General features: G+C 43.6%; 1 protein-coding gene across 1 annotated transcript in view; it reads right to left on the bottom strand.

The window, feature by feature from the left end:
• The window catches only part of vopp1 (VOPP1 WW domain binding protein), a 51,867-nt gene extending 27,498 nt beyond the window's left edge, over window positions 1–24,369 (bottom strand). Inside the window, exons 1-2 of the mRNA XM_031584229.2 lie at window positions 22,674–24,369; window positions 7,955–8,013 (exon numbers count right to left, since the gene is read on the bottom strand). Coding sequence (XP_031440089.1) covers window positions 7,955–8,013; window positions 22,674–22,736 — 122 coding nt within the window. The 5' untranslated portion in view covers window positions 22,737–24,369. The remainder of the gene's footprint in view (window positions 1–7,954; window positions 8,014–22,673) is intronic.

The following is a 24,369-nucleotide window of genomic DNA, read 5'->3' as shown; positions in this document are numbered from 1 at the left end:
TGACTAACCCCCATAAGCCTGACACTGATCCCCACAGCGTTGAGTGCCATAAAACTGGTGGAACGGCAATTCTAGCACACACGCTATTCTGCATAAGCTTGGAGAAAAGTGCCATTAGACTTTTTTTCCAGCCTTTCAAACCAATTCACTATCAGAGGTTTCTTGTGAGTGAGTGAGTGTGTGTGTGTGCGTTGTATCATTTCTTTTAAGAGGTAAACCTGCTGTTGATAAAAAAAAGTAAACTTTCTGGCCTACTCTGCTTTTCCATAAAATTATGTAGAACCTATTCATCGATATACTCTGTCCTTAGACACACACACACACCTGCTGGAGTTGCATAATGAAATGCCTTTGAGATGGAAAGGGAGCTCAATATATTTGTGGTAGTTTCAGATAGGTAAGACACCTAGCCCGGTGATGGATGGGGGGGTGAAGTGATATTGCGACTGCCTACCCCCGCGCCTCACCAGCCACAGCCAATCTGTAATCCACTCAGTCTATCGTCGCATTGGAATAACGGCACGAACATTGAGGTGATTTATGAGCGTGTAGCGTGCGGAGCGGGTCACGTCTAATCATCCAAAGATGAATCAGAGGCGTTCTTCACCCGTAATGTTTCCATTTTCACTCACTCACGCCGGTGGAGAGATGTTGAAATGGCGCTTTGAGAAGAGAAGAAGATGCTAATGCGTGCCGAGTCAGCTGGAAAAAAACCGAAATGCTAAGTTCTCGTAAAACTAGCTGCGCTCCGACACTCTGCTATTTCCATTCTCGGCACACAAATCACTTCTCAGCCTTTAAGGCAGTACGTGCTGTATAGGGGAGACAGGGATATCATCTTACAGGGTTTTCTCACAAACAGAGGAGGAGCTGACAGTCAAAAGACAAACTGATCCTTCAGGATGAAGGTGCCACTGCCTAGTCAGACTGCTATAGTAAATAATGTATCTCTCTCCTCAGCTGTTTCATATGTGTAGGTCTACTGAGGTGGACAACGGATTGTGGACCGGTCTGGCCCTGACATTATATTATTATCGGATTATGATCGAATTTCAATTGTGCATGTCTTAAATCAATAGCCTTCTATTTGAGGCCTAATTCTTATATATCCACTGCAATATGGCACATACAGATCAGCTGCAGAATGTGCTGCTGTCGGGGAATGCTTCATCATATGTAGTGAAAAACAGGTTGTTTTAAAAGGAAGTGATTAAATGTGTAGATAGATTCTGATTCGGGCATGTGACAAAGAGAGATCTGGCTGTTGTGTGAAGGTCCCTAACCACCAACACATGGAGTTTAACATCTTGCCCTGTGTATAACACACATGAATCAACTTGATATACTTGTGCAGTTGTGCAGACAAATTATAGCCTACCTATTTTACCATAGATGGTTGTGAAACAACTGTTCAACTGAATCAACACCCTGGTGAATAGCTCAGTAAAAACACTCTGGCCATTTATAATATAATATTATATTAACTCCCCTGGTGCACAGTTTTGGGTGAACAGTGACATTTCTGAGCCTCTGTTTGAATGTTACATTAATGATCCAGCCACTGTAGTCTGTCCCTTACTGTTCACACCTCCACACCTCCAACTGCACCAATGGAGGAGAACTTAGAACCACTGTACAATTAGATTAAACATTCATTAAAGGACTACCAAATGCAGAACCACTGTACAAGGAGATTAAACATTCATTAAAGGACTACCAAATACAGAACCACTGTACTAGGAGATTAAACATTCATTAAAGGACTACCAAACGCATACTTCCTTAACAACTGAGTCATTTTAAAGGCACTTCAAAAGTGAATGCCAGTGTGTTTCATGCGTACGACAGCAGACACCACAGAAGTCCTCAAGGGAAATAGTCTGAGTCGCTTTCTAACACACTAGTATATTTGCTGCCCCTCTCTCTGATGCCTTTTACATTTATAACAAATGCATTTTGAATTGATCGTGTAATCTAATGGGCATGTCAGTTCCCAGTAGAGTGTCGGCAGTGGACAAAATCTGGAGCTTGGCTCTGTCCATCAATAAAAAGTGACAAGTTGTGACTCGGAGCATAACATCATCGGAGCCTTAAAACACATGCTTTCAGAGAAAACAACACTTTCCTCTTCTTCTTCCCAATCCCTCAGAGACGGAGCCACTTCCCCCGACTGTGCGAGTAAAATGCCCCAATCATCACAGCAGCGAGCTGGTCTGACAGCTCCGGAGGTGACTGGCTCCCCTCTCCCTACCTCTCTCTCCCTCTATCCACTTGTTCATGCTCTCATCCACTGTCAGCACACAACAAAGTCATATAGTGTGTGTGTGTGTGTGTGTGTGTTTGTGTGTGTATGTGTGCGTTTGTGTGTGTGAGAGAGAGAGAGAGTGTGAGTGTTTATGTCTGTGTTTTTGTGTGTGTGTGTGTGTGTGTCTCAGTGAGGATATGGGACAAATCACTGGAGACAAGGGAAAGGACAAACAGTAATAGACTGGCCCCTCTCCAACCTGCCTAAGTCCTTCTCACGCGGCCCATTGCAGGGTGTGCGTCTACCTGATTGGGTGCCATTGTGTCTGTGTGTGTGGGTGTCTATAGTTGTGTGCCAATGTGTGTCTCCGAGTATGTGTGTGTGTGTGTGTGTGTGTGTGTGTGTGTGTGTGTGTGTGTGTGTGTGTGTGTGTGTGTGTGTGTGTGTGTGTGTGTGTGTGTGTGTGTTATGTATGTCTGTGTGTGTGTTACTCCAGACACTCAACTTCTCCTTCCTCCTCTCCTTTCTAACTTCCTAAGACTCACTGTTAAAAAGGCAGCTTCACCAGCTGCATCCAGCTGTGCACCCCCACTGTGCCGGCCACTCACGGGACCTGGGGTCCATGAAAGGTCAGCCTATCAGTTGATCCCAGAGTTCCGTGGGGCTCGTGCACAGTGGAATTTCACTGACCATTTGGTCAAACCCCAACAGTTTCTAAACGGTTTCAAGGCTCCCCTTCATCTACACTATATAAGGCCGACCCTCCTCTGGCCAAGTTGTGGGTCAAGTCGAGCGGTGTTGGAGAAGTCATCATCAAGGAGCACATCGGACAATATCACGATCAGAGACATTCACTTTCATTCTTGCCGTGCGTCATTGAGAATGTGAGTGTTTGTGATATGTGTCATCTGTATAATTTGTATTTTACTTGTTACCGTCACTTCAATCAGTAACTGTTATTACGGGATAAATGGAATGTTCACCGTTACGCGGCACGGTGTGAAAGGAACATATCCGTAGTTAATCATAGCCGTAATATTCATAGTGTATATACTGTTTCATTCTTGTTGTATATATCATCTTTATTGTATTTAATTGTATATATTTGTAATTTGTATTGTTAATAGAAACCACGGATTCATGTCTATCATTTCACGGTTCAAACACGGATTATATCAGTCAGTTCACGGATTCAAATGTGGATATAAGTCCCTTTACACGGGATAATTATATTCACGGGCATCATTCATCAACCACTTCATGTCTTCACTTCGTGTGTGTGTGCAATAAATCAGACCTCATTGGAACATTGGCATCCGTTATTGTTCTGACCGGACAAACCTGTGGCGATTGTCACCTATTTCAAGTACACCAGCATATAGTCCTTTTGGGTTTCATTCCATCAATATCACCCTATTTTATACTCACAATGATGTTCTCTCTGACGCATATAACTCTTATTAAAAACTTAAAGTTCAGCACTGCAGGTCACACTATATATGAATTGCTTCTTCGATGTTAGAACATGGTAGCTGTGATATTTGTGTGCTGAGCTGGTATATTCTCCCTCTGAGGTGTGAGCTGAGAAGCGGCACTCACCACAGTTCTTGCGTGCAGCATAGAAGGGTAAGCTATTTTGATTACTAGGGTACATTTATGTGGTAATTTCATTTGAGGGCAGAGCATCGCCTCAGTTGGATGTGTCTGATCAAAAAGGTGGGCATTTCATGCTAATTGTTTTGAGGAAGGTGCATTCCTGGTATTTAATGTCTGACAGACACTTCTAGTAAAATCTCTGCACAGTTTGACAGCATAACATTGACTAAATTGACCAATCATTCAACTCTACAGAATATGCTACCAAATGGCTGCATAGACTACGCAGTTAGGCACAACTATGCTCTAGGTCGCACAGACAGTGAATCAAATATTCCAAAATCATGCATTAGGGCCTTCGCCATTTAAGAGTATTCACTTCGTTCTGAATATGGAATATTACTTCTGAATTGTTTCCTGAAAAGGACTAAATCATCACGGGCCACTTCATTTAAAAAATTGTCGTTGTGGGATCAATACTTTTCTCATGTTTTTCTGTTGGATTTTTGCTGGTACAGTTTAGCATTAATCACTGGGTATCACATTATGCTTGCGACTTGAGTATTTTTGGCTTATTGATTGATACACACAAAGCATGCATTATTTTCTCCACGAAGAAAACGGGACTTCGGCTACGCATCACTAATAACGTCTTCACTTCCCTTTCCATCATATTCTTCTTAAATAAATCCCCAACGATCTTACTGTAGTTTAGTGGCTTCCAGCGTGGTTATTAGGCCCAGATATGTTCAATAATGTGAAGGCCATGGCAAGGATTATCAATTCAACATGATATATTTCATCATTTCACAATAACAATTAAACAGTTTGGAGATATGAATATGCACTGAAGCATGAAGTGAATCAAACAAGTGACCAGTGTGCTTGTCATCACAGCACATATCAGAATTCCCAGTGTTATGATTGGCTCAGAAGATACAAAGACACATCCAGTCCCACGCCACTCCCTTTGATGTTGTTCTATTTGAGCAATATAATGATATCACAGTGCCTAACGTGTAGCTCACAGTCTTCCAAATTAGGGCCCTTCTTCTCTCTTTCTCTTTTCTTCCAGACGTGTTCTGGCTAAGTAGCAAACACTCTCTCTCAATCTCCTGTGTCTTAACCTGTCACACAGCACCCTCCCCATCTCTCTAGACATCAGTGGTTGTGTTAAGAGGCTCTGAAGCCTGAAGCCCTCTTCTCTCATAGCTGCTAATGGGCCTCATCTCATCTCATCTCATCTCATCTGGCTTAGAGCTTTACTGGATCCCTCCCTCCCTCATCATCTCCTCTTCTCCTCTCCTCTGCTCCCTCCACTGCCATTTCTGCCTCTCCTCTCCTCTCTCCCCTGTCATCTCCTCTTCTCCTCTACCCTTCAGCTCTCCTCCCTCATCATCTCCTCTTCTCCTCTCCTCTCCTCCCTCCACTGCCATTTCTGCCTCTCCTTTCCTCTCTCCCCCGTCATCTCCTCTTCTCCTTTACCCTTCAGCTGTCATCTCCTCCTCTCCTCTCCTCCTTCAGCTCTCCTCCCTTATCATCTCCTCCTCTCTTCTTCTCTCTCCACCGTCATCTCCTCCTCCACCAGGAGGCTGTCTGTGAGGGATGGTTCATCAGGGTTACAAAAACATCAACCCACACCTCCAGTAGCACATACATTACCTACCCGGTAATATGACAAAGTGAGATTCTTGAAGGTTTGATTATAGTAGGAGAAAACTCTAAATGCAATGAAATTCTATGCCTGACAGTAACCAAACAGCTACAATTTCTTTGGATACTCTTAGGGTGAGATAGTCAGCTATTTGTGGTATTTCTGATAGGAATCACTGATTAGAATAAGCTGTTCACTGTGAGACAGGAATGATCCCGGAGACACAGAGAGTCCGCATAACTTCTTTAAACACAGAGCCAAACCCACACTGGGCCCAACTTCACAAAGGGGAACTTAGATTCTGATTATCATACCCTGCTAAGCTCAGAAAGAGTGAAGCGTGAGTTATCTGAAGGTGATTCAGACAGACAACACTGATCTCTGAGAGTAAGACAGATAGCAAGACCAGACAGAACTTCAGAATGTAACGCACAGGTAAGCTGATAAGGGAGAGCGATGACATCACGAACGCTATTATCTATGGTATCTATGGTGGCAGTGCAGAGTAGCATCACCACTTTATCAGTGACGGACCCAGGTTCAATTCCGGATCGCTGCAGGGTGTCTGTAAGTCGCTTGGGATAAAAGCGTCTGATAAATACCTTTTACCTTCATTTCATTGGTGTGTGAGAATGAGAGAGCCATCTGATATCATAAGTCCCTCAGATAGGGAATGACTGAAGCAAATCTTACATTTACATGTCGTATGTGTCCATCAGTGAATGTGCTCCTCAATTCCTGCAGCACTCTCTATGTGTCGGACATCTTTACATGAGTTGGGGAAGTAAATAAAAAACATAAATGTTGTTACTTTGGCCAGATAAAGTGAAGACTCTTGTCATGTGTTAAGGTTAAGGATGGGGATTAGAGCCAATGAATGCAAAACAAATTCAGTGAACTCTCTTGAGAGTAGTGCCTCACTCTTTTTTATGACTCTCCACAAGAGTCTTTGTCAGAGTTAAAATGTTAAAAAGTCAAATGTAAAAAAAATACAGAAAGGAAATCAAAGTAAATAAATAGTAAGTAAGTAAATACAGGAGTCTGATTCTGAGTAGTGTACAAAAATGAGTACGAGTGTGAGCACATTAATAACAAATCACAAACTGCGGGGTGACTGACCAGGCAGGAAAATGAAGAGTGTGCACTCTCATTTCCTCCCCACCCCTCTCCTCTCCTCTCCACTCCACTCTACTCCTCTCCTCTCCTTTCCTCTCCTCTCCTCTCCACTCCTCTCCTCTCCTCTCCACTCCAGTCTGCCTCACTCTTCCCCTCCCATGTCTGAGGTTTGGCCACGGGGAGGTGGGGGAGTTAATGGCATGGAAAATAAGGAGAGCAGAAAATCCTGCAAATGCTGGGATTTGGCTTCAAAAGATGAATGCGGCTGAAACACCTTTCATGGCAGTCGCGCAGAAGTGAAGAAGGCTTCTGCTGCCTTTAGCCGCTGGAGTTTTCTGTAGCGGTGAAACAGTCGCTGGTCTACACCTCAACAGTACAGCAGCATATGCGTTTATGAGAGGGAAAAAACAGCCATTGCCCCAACTCTAGCCAAACACTCAGATGTGTAGGGAAGGACTTGGTGTAGTAAGCCTCACCAAACAGTGTTTATAGGGAAGTTTATATAAGGCTGAACCAGGCCCTGCGCATTAAAACCTCTACAAGTCTGTTGAATGAAAAATATAAAATGACACTACCTCGTGAATGCCCCATATTTCTGGACAGGATTTTAAAGCTATGCCACCCTTCTCCTCCTCCTCTTCCTCTTCCTCAATGTCAAAGTTGCAGCACCACCCCCTTCACTCTAACAATAGCTACTAAGCAACTCCATTTGGCTGCCAGCCAATAGCTGCTGCTGCTGCTGCTGCTGTTTCCAGGAGGTAGTGTTCTGTCCTCTCTCCTCGTCACCTTGTGTGTCTCCGGCCGATGGCACCGGTCCTGCACTGGCTCTCATGGGCAAGAGAGGACACACAGAGGGTCCTCAGGGGACAGTAAGACTAGACTTAAAGGTTCAGTCTGCGATTCTGGTGCAAGGTTGTTGACATTTGACAGTTGACAAATTACACCCCTCCCTTCAGTGCTCGCGAAGCAACATGTTAATTGGTTGGAACAGTGTATGGCTCACTCCATTTGTTTGTTTACCACTTTGTTTCTTATTTACCAGAGGTTTTTTTTTTTTAGACCACACACAGAACGAACATCTAGAGGACCATGAAGAGCAATTAGCTGAATATGACAAAAAAGGGAATTGGATTACAATCATGGACTTCTCCTTTAAGGCCTCTCCTCTCCCAGGTCGAGAGGTCCATTATGATGCAAGGCCACAGACATATGAAACAGTAGGGCTGGTTTGGCTCCAAAGGAAAGGGAAGAACCTCTGATGTTAGCGATAGTGGCTAAGATAGCAAGACTGCAGTATAGAATCAAACAGTACCGCACTGGCAATGCAGAGAATGGCTACTTACATGAAGTAGATGGGGTATCCACCTTCAAAATACCAGCAGTATTTCTTGGCCTCGATACACTGCAAAGTAGAAGAGAGAAAAGAGAAAGTCATTGAGAGTCTGACGGAAGCTTTCATCCTCCGTAATTTACTTTGAGTTAAGTTGTACTCATTTGTGGACTAAAAATGAGTATTGTTACAAATACAACTGCGGGGATGGGGGTGCAAAGTATTTAAACAGAATGATTAATTATGGGACTGGGAAAAAAAGGAAGTAATATTAGCAAGTTCTTTGCAAAAGGGTTAAAACAAAAGCACATACAAGTCATATTATAAGGTATTTGAATGCCAGGTTGAGCAAACTCCCTCCAAAAGCCAACTTCATAACGGATGAAACTGTTCACATCCTCACAGTTGTTATTACGCTGGATGCTCAGAGGAAATGGCATTGGCAGTCAAGGATTTGAGTTCTTGGTCATTTGTTAAGTAAAGGTAATGTCTGTCAGAATGGAATACTGCAGCTTCAGGAGCATGGCTGTCTCTTCAATAACTTCCTCGCCCCATGGCCTTTAGCAGATACTCAGTGATAAAACTCCTTTCAGGAATAATGCACAATTTCCACATTTCAAAACACCCACCTTATATTGCAAAAGCTTTTGTAAAATACATTTAACACAGACTACAATGTCTGTGAACAGCTCTGCTTCCCTTTACAAACAAAAGGAAAAAAGACTCTTACAGCTTCTCTAAATTGATGATGACTTGGCTGAAGCTTTGGCTTCTGTTTTGACATGAGCCCTGCTTGACCATGCGTAGCGCTGTCCACCTTTCTCTTTCTCACTCTTTCCCTCCCTCTTGCTTGCTTTCTGTCCATCTATCTCTCTCTGTATGAAGGTAAAGTACCTGTCAAGGTGCATCATTCTCAGGAAGGGTAAGTGAGGATCTCTTCCCACTCTTGAAAATCGATACCCAGCAAAAAGAAGCTTTTAATGGGTCTCAAATAATCGTTTCACAAGACAACAAACTTCCTGAAAAGAGTCAGGAGCTGTCAGCCCTTGGCCCCGCTAACAACACAGGGTAATTCTGAGCTGTCAGCCCTTGGCCCCGCTAACAACACAAGGTAATTCTGAGCTGGAATCCCTTGGTCCCGCTAACAACACAAGGTCATTCTGAGCTAGAATCCCTTGGTCCCGCTAACAACACAAGGTATATCTGAGCTGCAGGCCCTTGGCCCCGCTAACGACACAAGGTAATTCTGAGCTGCAGGCCCTTGGCCCCGCTAACGACACAAGGTAATTCTGAGCTGCAGGCTATGTTTGATCATTTAGTGGACTAACACAAAACACCTCCCTCTGTAGAGGGACTGCTTGGAAAACATAGCCAGAGAAAATAAATAAGGAATGGGGCAAGACGAAGTGAAGAAATCTCGGAGAAAAGAAAGATTTACTTATTTTTAACTACCTTGAGCACGCAGAGAAGTTCCACAGATACCACTATATACCCTTTTCCCCTCCAAAAATAGGCTCCTGTTCATTGAAGTCTGTCAGTATAGTGGTAGCAGAGGAGAGAGAGAGAGAGAGAGAAAGACAGAAAGAAAGTTTCCACTTTAAATAGGCAGGCATGGATTCCTTTCTCTGAGGTCTGTTGACAAGGATGGTGCATAGCTGTCAGTGCAAACTTTAACTAACACACACTGAAGGGTGAAGGATATTCTAACTCTCTAGGAACCCATTCACAGGAGCCAGCCAGTATTTACCAACCCCAACTGTCTATAATGCATTTCCTCAAACTAGCCAATAGACTTAATCATTCTACTTCAGACTTGGAAAACTGATCTTGAAGATCTCAAACACTTCAGGGCAGATGTGTTTAAAGGGCACATATTTGATGTTGACGATGAGAAACGTTATGCAGGAAGTGGAAATGTGTAAATCGATGTTTTACACAAAGTTTGAATTGTCAACATGAGGAAACATGAACCCGTTATCTGAGCTCCGAGCCTCTAACATACTATAGGGTTACAAGGGAAGTGAAAGCTTTGGCGTGTGTAATCAGGCACTGCTAGTTTCCATGGATGCAGTGTGAATGTGTAGCGAGAATGTTAATGTTTAACTCCGTAGAAGTTGTCCGAATTTAGAATGTAGTTTACGTTCCCCTTTTGTGTCTCATGTTAGCGTGCATTACTGCTATCATTACTGATGGTGTGTTATGTTGGAAAATGCCTGTGCGTTAGTCCCGTATTGTTTAGCATCTTTGTGCGCCTTTACTGTCTGTCTCATGCAGAGAAGAGGCCTCCCTCCTGTGTTTCCTGCCTGAACTTTATGTGATGTATAATAAAAGGTTTGAGGCCAGAGAAGTGGGATTCGAGGATGACCACACTGGAAGAGATCGATGGCGTCATCGACCAGCAGCAGCAGCAGGGGACAGGGGACAGGGGACAGGGGACAGGGGACGGCAGGAGGAAGCCACTGCCAACAGAGCCAGCATTCCCCAGGCAGACCGCTGAGAGAGCTGGGCTTACAAGGGGGAATCCACCGATGGAGCCAGGATGCTCAGGACATTGAGGAAGAAGCAGATTGTTGATGCTGCCGCCCTGCCAGGACCCAGGACCCGCTGCATCCCCACCAGAACAGCTGCAGCTGGGCTGAGTGCAGGGGCTTCACACGGACCCCGGGTCCACCATCTCCCTGGTCCGCCCCAGAACACTGCCTGGGACAGAGGAGTGGAGACCGCGGGGCTGGGAGACAACCACGCCCTGCATAGCCACTGAGACCCCTACCCGCTGCCACATATCGACAACGCCCTCGACTACACGGCTGGGACACGCTGGTTCAGCACCCTCTACCTCCACAGTGGCTACTGGCTGGTGGAGCAGACGCCACAAGTATGTACCGCTTTCTCCACCGTCCATGGTCTCTGGCAGTTCAGAGTGCTTCCATTCGGGCTCTACAATGGACCAGCCACCTTCGAGCGTGTGATGGAGAGAGTCCTGTCTTAAATTGGGGTTGGCTGACTGAACCTTTGCTAGAGTGAATGAGATAGGGGAAGATCCAACAGTGAATAAAGAAAAGAGAACAAACAGGATTCAAACTCTCCTTCGCTATTATATGGTTGAGGTTGTGCTTGCTTAAAAGTCTGAACTTGGCGTCAACATGCGAACCCATGCAAGAAACAGCCATCAAAGTGCATCAAAGCGGTGATACAAATCAAATATGGCAATTCCCATCGGATATCCAGACCCGTGCCAGTCCATACTCATTCAGAACACCTCCAAAGATCAAAGTGCCCCACATCACTCGCGAACTATCAGGAGCCCGACTGTATTACGAGAATTTATCGAGGCGACCGCAGGGGGGAAGCTCCGCAGGTCTGTATTACAATCAGCCAAGCTATGATTTATGTGACAACAACCTGGCTGCCCGCAGCTGAATCTGGTGTCGTCCTCAATTATGCCCGACTCCGCTCGCATCCCCTACACCCCCGCCGCCGCCACCACCCACCCCATCCATTCACTGCGCCCAAACAAGACAGGCTCATTGATGCCCTTGAATATAAATGCCCCTGATTTAAATAGCTCTGCATGCCCCCATCCCGCTCTCCCTGTGTCTCCGCTGCCTACGCAGGGCTGTGGAGGAGTGGAGGGACGTACAGAGAAGCAGGCCTATGGACAATGTATGTGTTCAGAGATGTTTGCACCATGTGGGCTGCATGCTGAAAGCCAGCTAGTGGAGTTGATCAGCTCTCTCAGTGTTCTCTCTTTTCATCTGAATGGACACAGTGTGTCTGACTCCCTGAATACATCGACATGACATATACAAAAAGAGATTGAGAAGGGGGAGAGCGTTAGGCTTTCATCTGAAGTGCGAACAGCGTTTTTCTGAAATTTTCTGTTATTTGTCAGACATGCTGTTGTGTCTGAAAATGTGTCAGCCGTGGCATTCACACTGAAATGTTAGCTTTTCCTCGGAGTGATTAATTACTGTATTCTACAAAATCGAAACGGCAAGATTATTTTGTTTGGCGAGGAGGGGATGTGTTTGTGAGTTCCCGCTGTCTCTGTGGGCAGAATCAGATGTTATCAGAGACGAGCCTCCCACTCTTTGCAGCGGCAGACATGAGCGGACAGAACGGTAAAGGTCAGCGATGTTCAATTAACACAGACTGTCAGGTGCGATCTTTTAGCACAGCCGCTGCTTTAGCGCTCACACAGACAAATAACTCCTGACGCGCAGAAATCTCTACCTAACGACATACACAGACCGCATGGGAACCAGAGCTCAGGGAACGAGACAGAAAGAGAGAGAGAATGAAAGAGCGAGAGACAGGAAGAGAGAGAGAGAAAGAATGAAAGAGTGAGAGACAGGAAGATATATATATATATATATATATATATATAGAGAGAGAGAGAGAGAGAGAGAGAATGAAGGAGCAGAAGAGCATGACAGCACATTGTTTCAAAGTTTCAGTAGTTTTTTTTTTCCAATTTGTTCCAGAAATTTCTGGCGTGAAAACTGGAATAGAATAGGGCCTGTCCAGACTCCTAAGCATCCCCTAAGGATGGGTCTCCATCTCTGGGGCATACAAACGGGGGCAGGGAGGCACAGAGCGGGGGCACAATGGGTTGTTTGTCACCGAGGTGGGCAACAGGAGAATGGGCAACAGACTGGGCAACGAAACAGGCAACAGAGTGCACAGTAACAGCCAGCCATGGCAGAAGACAGCTGACAGATACTGGCAAGCCGGGTACGAGCGCTACACCCATTGTGTGCTCAAATTCTTCCCTGCCCATGCCAGCTTCCTGCTCTAAAAGCACATTTCCTGAGCCGGGCACCGAGAGACCATCCTTATTCCAGCAACACACACACACACACAGACACACACACACACACACACACACAGATCCCTCTCTTTATCCACAGAGCTAAATTGACTGTGGAAGGAGATAATGTGATACATGCAAGGAATTGCAAATGGATTTAAATACCCTTCACATTCTCAGATGCCACGCAGACTGTGGCTATACTATGCAACATTATGTTACCCTGCAGTGGTGGAAACAAGCATGTAAATTACATTATAAACATCCCCACGCAGAGATTCAGACCAGATAACTAGAGTGTGCTCAAATTTGTCATTTAAATTAGGTTAATATTCTGATTTAGGGGAGGGGCTGTCATCTGTTATTCAATTAGTATTGTGAATTAAACTGTGTCCTGCTCTTTGGTAAATCAGAATATCACTGTAATTTGAAGGCCAACACACTGGAGTAATCGAGCAACAGATCCTCTCCAGCCAACCTGATCTCTCTGAACTAGATTACAGAATAGGAACAGGATGCAGTGTGCAGAAAGGCAGGTCACTTCCTGAACCTGACCTACAATGACACCACAGGGTGGTAGATCTTCATTAAGTATAACTAGACCTGCTACCTTTATAACACATTCTAACACAGCCGAGCGCGGTCAGGAGAAAAAGAAGGCAGTGTGTCATTTGAAAACATCCGGCCATTAAAAACCTTCGTTAGTCCACCAAGGATGGATGGGAGTAATTGTTGGAGCCTGCTCTTACACCCTGACAGATATAACTGCTGGGGAGAAAGAAATCTGATCGCCGACAGATTCTCCAAATTCTATTTCTTCTCTCTGGCTGTGGAAGCTTCTGGCGGTAACATTGTTTAGCCACTGCTTCTCTCTGAGAGAAATATCCTTATTATAGTCCAGGTGAGACACACACAGCATATAAAGCTGTAGAGCTCCCCCAAAACACATTTATCTGTGTGTGAGTGTGTATGAGTGTCAGGTGTGTGTGCGAGTGTGTGTACGTGTGTGTGTGTGCGTGTCTGTATAATCCTGCCTAGTTGTCCACCTCCCTGTCCACAAGTCCAACATGGATCATTTCCGTGTGCTTAGATGCACTGCTCCTGGCAAACACGCACTTGAGGATCATTTTGCCATGTTTTATTTTGGCACTTATCGGTGGCCTCTGCACTAATCCCTGAAAGGAATTTCTTCGATGGATTAATTCTCTCTTCGCCACCCTCCAGGCCTCATGTTTAACTTTGAGCTTTCACACACGCACACTGTCTGTGGATAGATGGAGAGGATGTTTGAGCTTTCACACACACACACTGTCTGTGGGTAGATGGAGTGGGTGTTTGAGCTAGCGTCTGTGTTTGGCACAAACAAATGTGTCTAGTTTATTCAGTAACTTGCATGTAGAGGCAGACTGACTGGCACTTAGTTCCTATTCATTTTTTAAGGACATTTTCAGGGACATTTTTAGCCATGCTTGTCTTTTTAAATGTACTTCTGCAGTTCAACTGGTAAAGCGAGGTGCTACCAACACCCACGTTATAGGTGCCATAACCAGGTATCACACACATTGATGAAAACATACCTCTACAAGGTTCTGCACGTTGGTTTGGCTAAAAGCGTCTGCTAAATCAAGAAAGATGTAAATATATACACATTTTGAAACCGTTTACATTCTCCTGCCACGACTGTGGCTCAGACAGCTTTTGAACAGAGAGAGGGAAGATGTCAAGGATTGCCAACCATACCTCTATCCAGCAAGATCCACAATATCAGCGTTCACACCGTAGAGACAAGGCGCTACACACTCCATGGTAGTGTTGCATTCACACTGCATAGGAACAGGGTTTTAAGTGTGAGCGAGTCTCAGATGCTTCTTCACAACATGGAATTTGTCTGGCTGTTCAGCAGATGGAAAACTCACACCAGTAAGCACGATATATCTTTATATATGTTTTAACATTGGGTGAGGAGTTAAACGTTTTTATTCTGAAGGGATGTCAATTGATGCTTGGCTGCAGAGATAAAGGATGTTTCTTATTCCAAAACTCAGGATCTATTGTTCTTCATTGATCATTTTAACCACATTTTCTGTATTTCAAGATGAAAGTCTCAGTTTCATTGCTTGACTCTGTGCAGTTTTTTACTCCTCCATGACAAATACGCCTGGACTGAAAGGCCATCAGAGACAAACACTGAGAGAATGACACAATTACACCCTGATACAGAAATAACCAGCAATCTCTATTGTCATTCCAAATTTTATTATCAGCTCAGTCAACCACTTATTTTCCAATTTCAGAAAAAAATTATAAATAAAAAAAAATAGAAAAAGATTGTTTATCTTACCCATGCTACTGCACGGTTGACCTAATTAAAAAAATGATTGCATTAGGATTGGTTCATCCTACCAGCCTTTCGATTGAATTCTTATTTAATGGCTGACTACACAGACCCATGCATATGTGAGGAGAGCTTGCGGATACCATAGAGGCCCAAAGATGTCGCATGAAGGACCAGCCCCTGCTTTGTAAGCACAGCAACAAGCAAACACACAACCTCAACTAACAAACACACCAATAAGAACAGAAACACACTAAAGTGTGTCAACAAATACCAAGAAGGGGAATTAGTTCTGTCTTGAGAATAAATGTCTGGCCTCGCTACTGTTCACTTTAATCCTCCTAGACCGACCTTGATGCCATACTGAAGGAACAATAAAAAGATGATGTTTAATCATGTTAGGGTATATTCTGTGAGCGTTGATCCCTTTCCAGGACCACATAAAGAGACGCAGTACACAGCCTGGGAGAGACCAATAAGATGCTTCCAGTGCCTTCCGAATTACACCACCACTGTTAAACTGTAAACGCAAACTACACAATGCACCTTTAATTGGAGTCCAAACAGGCTGCCCTGTAAAAGTTTTTGTTGTGCGTGCACAGTCTCCGTGGAGGCCAAGTCTCCACACACACACACACACACACACACACACACACACACACACACACACACACACACACACATGCTGTGGATCGTGGAAAGAGGGCTCAGCATGGCTGTCACGTCTGCTGCCTCAGATGTGCCCTTGTAAGAGGGTGAACCCTGTTCAAAGAGAGGGTAGCCAGAGAGGTGTAAGACTGGCACCGAGCTGTAAGTTAACTAAGCACTGACCTCCAGCATTAGCCTTATACATCTGCTGCTGATATATGAGGGAGAGAGAGAGAGAGAGAATGTCTGTGTGTGAGAGAGAAAGAGAATGAGAGAGAGAGAGAGAGTGAGAGAGAGAGGAACAGGCCAAGAGAGAAAATGAAGTAATCCCAAAGCTAATGCCACAAGACACATCCATTCCTTAGCTGAAAACTTGTTTTGATTCGATTGTTTCGAATTTTCTAATAAAGACTTTTTCCACATAACGTCTTTGTCAGCTGGGAGTTGAATAGAGAAAGAGAATCAATCTGATTCTAGTCTGCTACTTCTCCGCGTACAACAACACATAATCCATTAACTTAACCTTTTGTAGAAATATGAAGCAGCTTTGTGCATTGATTTGGGTTATTCGTTCCCCTTAAATCAGTGAAATAACCTTTATTTCATTACTTTTAACCACACCTGAATGGACAACTGAATAATGCCTTAAACTACATATTTCTGCAGTTAACAGAATGGCATTAAGGGGGATGGCTCCCACATTACACACAAGGAGAATTTAGGGGAATCTATTTCAGTTATAGAGCCTTTAATAGTCATTAAAGGCTACAGCATGACTTCAGGGGCAAACTAAGAGGAGTAGAAGTACATCTGGCCATGGGTTAGGTACATGCTGTACAGTGACGTGCGGTGAGGTTCGTGGCTGGTGAGGCACTGACTTTTTCAGAGTCAAATTTACAAATACATATAAACCCAATTTAGTAACGGCGCCTATTAACAGCCTCACGCAGGTACATGTTACTTAATATTGATTTCTATATCAACCAGGATAACGGATTTTAAACACCATACGCTCCTACCCAAAGGGGGTATTTAACTTGTATGTGTGCAAAAAATTGCAGTACAGTGTTATTTAGTGTACTAGACAGCGATTTATTTCTGTGTGTACAAACCCTGATGGAACGAACTGAACGAATTCGATTTCGCAACGAGAATTTGTGAGGGTCATAGAGCTTTGCATAGACATACAGTATATACAGAAAGGCTGTTAATAGGTTCCACCTCCTGTATCAGCTAATTTTGCGTGTCGGTCTACACAACGGGGGAAAAAATGAAAACACGTTTCAGTTGAAATCCAAACAAGTTACCAGTCCTAATCTAGACACCCACCGCTCCTGAAATATGTAAGATTGATTGATTAAAGATTTTTCGATCTATAAATGTTTTTAATAGCTGGGGCGTTAATAGGCGCCTTTACGATAGAGTATCTAAGATCACCATTCAATTGGCAGCTTTCACATTGACTACTGGTTGTTTTTCATATCAGCATTCTTTACACACACATAGGTAAGGTGCATACAGTAGGCAGCTGCTAGCTTGTGATGAACTCATGTGTAAATATTATGCACTTATGAATATGAACTCTTTCTTACGAAGTTGCACAAGCACCCTGAGGGTTTCTACCTTTTCCCATTATAATTTTAAGAGTTAAATCGAGGAGACTATAACATCAGCTAGATAACCAGCTATCATTTCATGCAAATTGAACTCTTCCGATTAACTCGTAAGGTTATTAAGTGTCCTTAGCTAAGCTAATTAGCTAACGTAGCAACAGGATAACCATTGCAACCAGGAAACACAATTTACTTACAATTTAAGTTTAATTTCTCAAAATCAGCTCACCAATAAAAAGCAGTCTTGGGTTCCAAGTGATCACAACCACTTGAGTGATGTTAAATGGCTTCACATAGACATAAAACAATCCCAAGAGAAATAATGGGAAATCAACGGAGCTGCCGCTGTAAGTTCAAAACCAAATTTATTCTTGAGGTTCCAAACATGTTCAAAGCAATTTGGCTTTGAATGTGAGAAGTCGATCGAGTTATCTTCTGTCCCGTCGCTTGAAGCATACCTTTTAACTCCGGCATTGGTCTCCCATTATTCATCATTTCACGTTTGGACTGAAAGTCCAGTTTAGAGAACTGCTTCAGCTTAGCAATAAAATCTTCCATTTTCGCCGTCAAGTAGAAGTGTAGAAGAAGAGCAACGTTTCCCAGCATAACCCCGACAGGTGCGCTCTCGCACGCCCCCTTCATTGAGGCAGAGGTACTGTGTGCCTCACCTACATGATTTTTCAATGCGTTTTGAGCTCAGCTCAAAGGTTCTACGCATGCGCACGCATGCGCAAAACCCAGTTTGGAGCGATTGCGTAATCCTAGGTGAGGCACTGCCTCACTAGCTCCCATAGACCAGTGGTTCTCAAACTGGGGTCCGCGACGCCTTGCCTGGGGGTCCGCGAAAAAGTCTAGCTTCCAACGTTTTTTTTTATTTATTGCAATACAGTATACAAAACATATAGACTAATGTTGGACGGTGTACCTGTACTAGAAAGGTACCGCGGAAACCTTACGTAAAAAACGATACGGATTTGCATATTTTTAGTATAGGTACTTCATTAAAATAGCTCGCAAACAGAGCGCACTCACTGTTCCGCTCCCTGTCAGTGTCAGGCTACCTGCACGCATTGACTGCAAGGGCGGGGCTTCCCAGCGCTCACACACTGCGAGTGATCTCAGGGGAGACATGGCCTCATGTGCAGGAGCTCTTGCCGACCGTCCTCGGCTTGTATTAAAACAAAATATATGTCAGAAATAAGATCTGGAAGTACGAAGCAGAATGTGAAGGAAAGCCCATCGACACACAGAGACCCATCCTTCAAAGTCACTCTGGCAAAGGGAGGCAACACGTCAAATATGGCTAAGCACCTCTCAGACAGACACCCGAACTTTTCAAAGAACTACAGGTTAGCAAATGTGATTATAAACATGAACCCCTCTAAGCTCACCCATATACAGCCTAACACTAGTAGTTTTAGCCTAGTTTAGCGACAAGCGATTTTCCCCATCACAGAATTTTGACGATGCGTAGTACAATGATCATAATGCAGTGTGGCTAACGTAACTAAACCGCATTTTTCACGCTAGTAATGTTAACTGCGATAATCTGCAAGTGATGTATTTAATCTTCCATCAGTACGGGTCGTGTTTATCGTTGCAGAAGGCCCTTTTTAAAAGATAGGTTAGCCGAAGGCATATCGGATGGCCCTATTGCATGTATTCTCGTTAAAGACGTTGGTAGCTTTCAATTTGGCTGCAAGAACGTAGCCCAGTTCATTGTCAAAATAAACTCTAGAAAGAAAACGCTATACGTGTATAATCAATGCTATGATGTCACCATGTAGTTTTCATTAAAATCTTGCTGGAGGCTAATACTAATATGAATGCCATTTGTTAAGTGTTCGTGACAACCCTAATACAGACAAGTGCTCATCACATCAACCATAAACCAACAGCAGATATCTGGCTTCCAAAGGTTGCCGGGTAAATAAACTGGACTGGACAAACTATGAACATTAAGTAGCTTCTCAGCACATTTTACAAAAATATAATTTAAAAATCTATCCTACATACTGTCAAGTAATGCCAAATGTAATACAATGACTATCTAAAACTCTTGTGATATTAGTACTATATGATTTTAGAGTAAAAGAGTCCAAAAGCATATAACATTATAAATAGCTATAAGCCTATATGGTTTAATTTGGGATGCGATTATGAGGGGGTCCTCGGAAAATGTTCTGCCCTTTGAGGGGTCCCTGGCCCCATAAAGTTTGAGAACCCCTGCCATAGACAATACATGGTGCCTAACCTGACCGCACGTCCCTTATTTTCTCCCGTCTATTTGAATAGGACATGCGCAAATTCAGCGAATTCAGCGATTTTGATTATAAAAATGCTCAAAATGATTGGAATCATGCCGAAATTAAACCTATACCACAGATTAGTAGAGAAATAGCAATATTTATTTTATTTTATTATTTTTTTTATTTTTTTTTACTTTTCAAGATGACAGGTGAGGCTCTGCCTCATAGGACCGCACATCCCTGATGCTGTATCTGACTCAGATGTAACCCAGAGGCCTGCGCTATCTGTGTCCTGGCAAGGGAACCAAACCACAAACACACACTTGCACAAAAATATCCTGTCAGGTCATACCACTGCCCTGGTGACACCCAACCTCATTTTTTTTCTAAATTATTTCTAATTTAGATGTTTGGTATAGTCCTTCCTGTTTATATATGATCCCCGTCCATCTTGTGTGATTAGCACTGTGTTGTTCAGGTATTAGCCTGGCCACGGCAGGCGTTTGTTCTCACTGTGATTGGTCATTGCTCACTTTCTGCCATTTATTATACCCACAGCAGTGCTGTCTCTGACTGTACGGTGGCCCTCAGGAGCATTTGGTTATACTGTTTGTGAATGTCAATCCTGAGAGACTGTAAAAAGACCTGTGTTTTAATAGGAAGATCATTGAGGTAGCTCTACACCTGAACATACTTCTTACACTACTTACATCTACTCTCAGTCTTTCTGATCCCAAATGATGTGGAACATCTTACTAAATGCAGAGAAAAAGAAAACTGGGCTTGTGTCATCTTGACCCTTGTCTTAATAAACACACCATTATGGTAGCGCCTATGGTAGCGAATGAAAATACTGACTGAAAGAAAACTGAACTCTTGTCACCTGTGTTTTAACACAGAGAACATTATGGCAGCACCTCCGCTAAGCAGCTACCCGCTAGGATTATCCATCCTTTCTACAAAAGTTATCTCTGCTCTCTGTCTGTCTCTGCTCTCTGTCTATGAATGATGTAAAATATCGCAAAACCTGAAATAATATGAAAACTGGATTCTTGTCACCTGTGTTTTAACGCAGAGAACATTATGGCAGCACCTCCGCTAAGCAGCTACCCGATGATCCTTTCTACAAAAGTTATCTCTGCTCTCTGTCTGTCTCTGCTCTCTGTCTATGAATGATGTAAAATATCGCAAAACCTGAAATAATATGAAAACTGGATTCTTGTCACCTGTGTTTTAACGCAGAGAACATTATGGCAGCATCCTCCGCTAAGCAGCTACCCGCTAGGATTATCCATCCTTTCTACACTACTTCTCTCTGCTCGCTGTCTCCCTCCTGTCAGCCTCTGGCACGCTGCAGAGGCTCTGTTTAGCCCCTGTAAAGTGTCTCTGGATGTGGACACCGCACGCCACATCACAGCACGGAGGCCCAGAGCCCAGGCCCCAGTCTGAGACAGAGACAGAGAGAGAGAGAGAGAGAGAGAGAGCTCTGTGGGTGGGCTTGTTTATTTATTCATGGCCTCCGATGTTTTATTTAACGCATAAAAGTCACTTCATTTCTTCACTGCACTCCTGTCGTCACGAACAAACATGCACATCTCAGATTAGCTTTGTTTTCACTGTTTCGCAGTTGAAGGTGCGGGACATGAACAGGCGAGTGCATATTCATATTTGTGCACTGGCAATTTATAACAGTGGAGGCACAGAGAATACACTTCTTTGGTCTGATAACATAAACATCAGTAATCTGCCACAGTCACTTATACCAACACACCAGCGGGAAAGAGCTGGAGGTGAGAAAGAAAGCGAGAGAGAGAGAGAGAGAGCGAGCGAGAGAGAGAGAGGTTCACTAAACGAGTCAGGGCTAAATTAAGCAGTGGTAACAACTATCCCTTTTTAATTAGCTTAATGTCTAATTACCAGCAGGCCTACATTACACCTTAAACTATAATTAGCTTTAGAGTGACTCAAGTTTGCATCTGTCACAAAACAAGCACTGACTAACGGCTTCCCAGCCACTGCACAACTCACAGGCTTGTGAGCCTACAAGCAGACAGTGTCCTTGCATTATTCAATGGGTGTGGAAGCTGGAGGAACAAGGGACCTAGATGAACTCCACAGCACACTGGAGCCAGATAAATCAGGGGAAAGCAGGAGAGTATTATATTAAAATACACACAAAAATATCAAACAGGCCTCTGATTATGGAGTGATTGGCGCAAATCAGAGTAACGCTATTTCCCACTGGAGATGGGAAAACAATTTCAGAAGCCTTTTATCTCACAGAGACAACAGTGAAATTACACATCCTGTGAACCACATTGCATTGCATTATCAGATCCACACTACCTCAGTGCCCTGAAGCCATATGCAATAATCATACCATTAGGTCTACAGTTATGGGACTGTCTGGACAGATGGTGATGTTTATTGTGCTTGGATTGCACGGTTGGAATAAACAGCTTTGGCAGGAGGTTGTAGTTCTGTAGTCTTGTGCAAAACAACCATTAACTGCTTCGTCTTGACTTTCTTAATACAATGGTATATATGTTCAAAACTCATTCGCAAGCCAGTTAAACAGTCTCGTTTTTGGTCGTTTAGCAGTTTTTATTGAATCCAGTAGGAATAGTCTAAATGTAGGTAACGTGCACTGTTCTTCCAGACAAAGAGTTCCCAGAGTGTACTGAACCTTTAAGTTTTGTTGTGATTCTTCTCATTCACATCAGTCTACTCTACACTATGCCTTATCACACAAACAGAACGATACATTAAAGAAGGTTTCTATTACGCCATTTAACATAGCATGCCTTCAGTGACATTCTGACGAATAATAAGGAGACAAAGGATAATTGCATCAGAGGGTAGCTACTGTACGCCTGCCCTCGCTTACATTACAACACGGATTGAAATGACCACCAGCGGTCTAGATCTATACAAATACCACTCAAAACTGAGTATTGTCTCTAACTACAGTCCACCTTAAGACTGAAATCGTTTTGTCCGGCATCCTATTGTGTTAGTTGCTCAGGACACCTACAAGGATCCCGCTGGGTGCAGGGTGCTGAAAACAAACGGCTCACCTCCAAGACAAACCCCAACGTCAGGACAATTCCAAGTAGTTGGTTTCCCATATTTCCTGGCATTAGCGACTGAGCACAAATGTAGTTTCGCAATCACGGTGTCAATTTCATACCGCGGTAGGTTTATGGACACAGTCAACGGGGTAGGCAGCTGTCTTCATAATTCGTTGTTAATAGCCGTTACAAACATCCAGCAGCGAGCGCTTGCCTGGTCCGCTTTCGATGCGGGATAGCACCTCGTCTGACGTGGATCGCGTCTTTGTTAAAGTCCTTCGTAGATCGGTATATTCGTCAAAACAGGAAAACACGTCCATAACAAGGTGGACATGCTCTCTTTCCAGACACAAAGCCTCTTGAAGTAAAAAAAAAAAAAAAGCTTGCGGACAGGACATGGAGAGAAGACGGTACAGGAGATGTAGTCCACGCCCCTTTTTCAGTCAGCTTGCTAAGGATGACAGTCTTGGAAAGTAGCTAGATTTCAGGTCAAATCAGTATGGAAGGCTATGGACGGCCGAACTCAACACAGGCCCACATTGGCATAAACTGTCAATTTTGACAAGATAAATGTCAGCCTATTTTTTCTATGTTCTTTATATAAGCCTACAAAGCACTATTGGCATTTCAACCATATAAAAAATAGGTTAGGCTACTACATACCATTCTCTAATGAATGGTTATGAGAAGAAAGTCAGAATGGCCAATGATGCAATGAACACAATAGGCTATAGTCACTCAAGTTCTGTTTTTTTAAAGTGATTTATCAGCCTAAGACAAATGGCTTGGGTGAACTGCTGTAGGGAAGAGAAGCACAGCTCATTTGGAAGAATAAGTCTGTTTATGCCTCAGGTTATGTTTGTTTGTCTTAGATAGCTTACATTTGTCATTTGCCAAAAGGCTTTAATGTCTTCTGTCTTTTCTTTTTGTAGATGTTGTTGTCCTTAAGCAGGTGGTGGAGAGTTAATTAACTCCTTATTATGTTAAGCATCACAAAACTAAAAGTTTATATACATTAATACTTGTTTGACACAAACTATTGACTAATACAGAGAGCAGAGAGTAGGATTGGAAGATTGGACCCCTCCCTGGCTTGTAAACTAGGTGTGTTGCCATCAGCGGTGCAGTAGAAAATGAAATGAAGCATGACATTGTGAACCCAAGAGAGCTAGGGGGTCCAGGGTAATGCTCACTCAGAAAAGCCCTGGCTTTGCTGACATCTGGTAATTTTGGGGAAACAAATGGAGACTAACCTTCAACAGATTCAAGGCATCACACACGGGCGGGGTGTGCCTTTTCTGGCTAATGGTGCGAATTATCAGAGTCAGTGGAACTGTGGGGGTTTATTTACGCACACACCTTCCTGTCCTTGATAGTCTAGGCTACTAAGAAAAACCTGTTTGTACTCCGAAGTAGCCCATTTCTAGACCGCAGCTGTCCTAATTTGTGTTTACTTTGTTTGTTTGGTGGAAAATGAAATCAATGATCTACTAATTCAAAGCTAATGAATTCAATTAAATCAACATTTTTATTAGCTTATTACTTGTCCACCTGTAAAGCTAAATTTATACTACTCCGAGCCCTCTCCGAGCAAACCTCGGAGAGGCTCTCGTACGGGATAGTTAGAAAAATTAGGAGGCGCACGACAGCCACTCCGAGGGGCTCGGAGAGGGCTCAGAGAGGGCTCGGAGAGAGTGGTTAA

This window comes from Clupea harengus, chromosome 17 (assembly GCF_900700415.2).
Source record: "Clupea harengus chromosome 17, Ch_v2.0.2, whole genome shotgun sequence".
Taxonomy (NCBI): Eukaryota; Metazoa; Chordata; class Actinopteri; order Clupeiformes; family Clupeidae; genus Clupea; species Clupea harengus.
The sequence above is the reverse complement of the archived record's forward strand: the minus strand, read 5'-3'. Positions and strand labels throughout refer to the sequence as shown.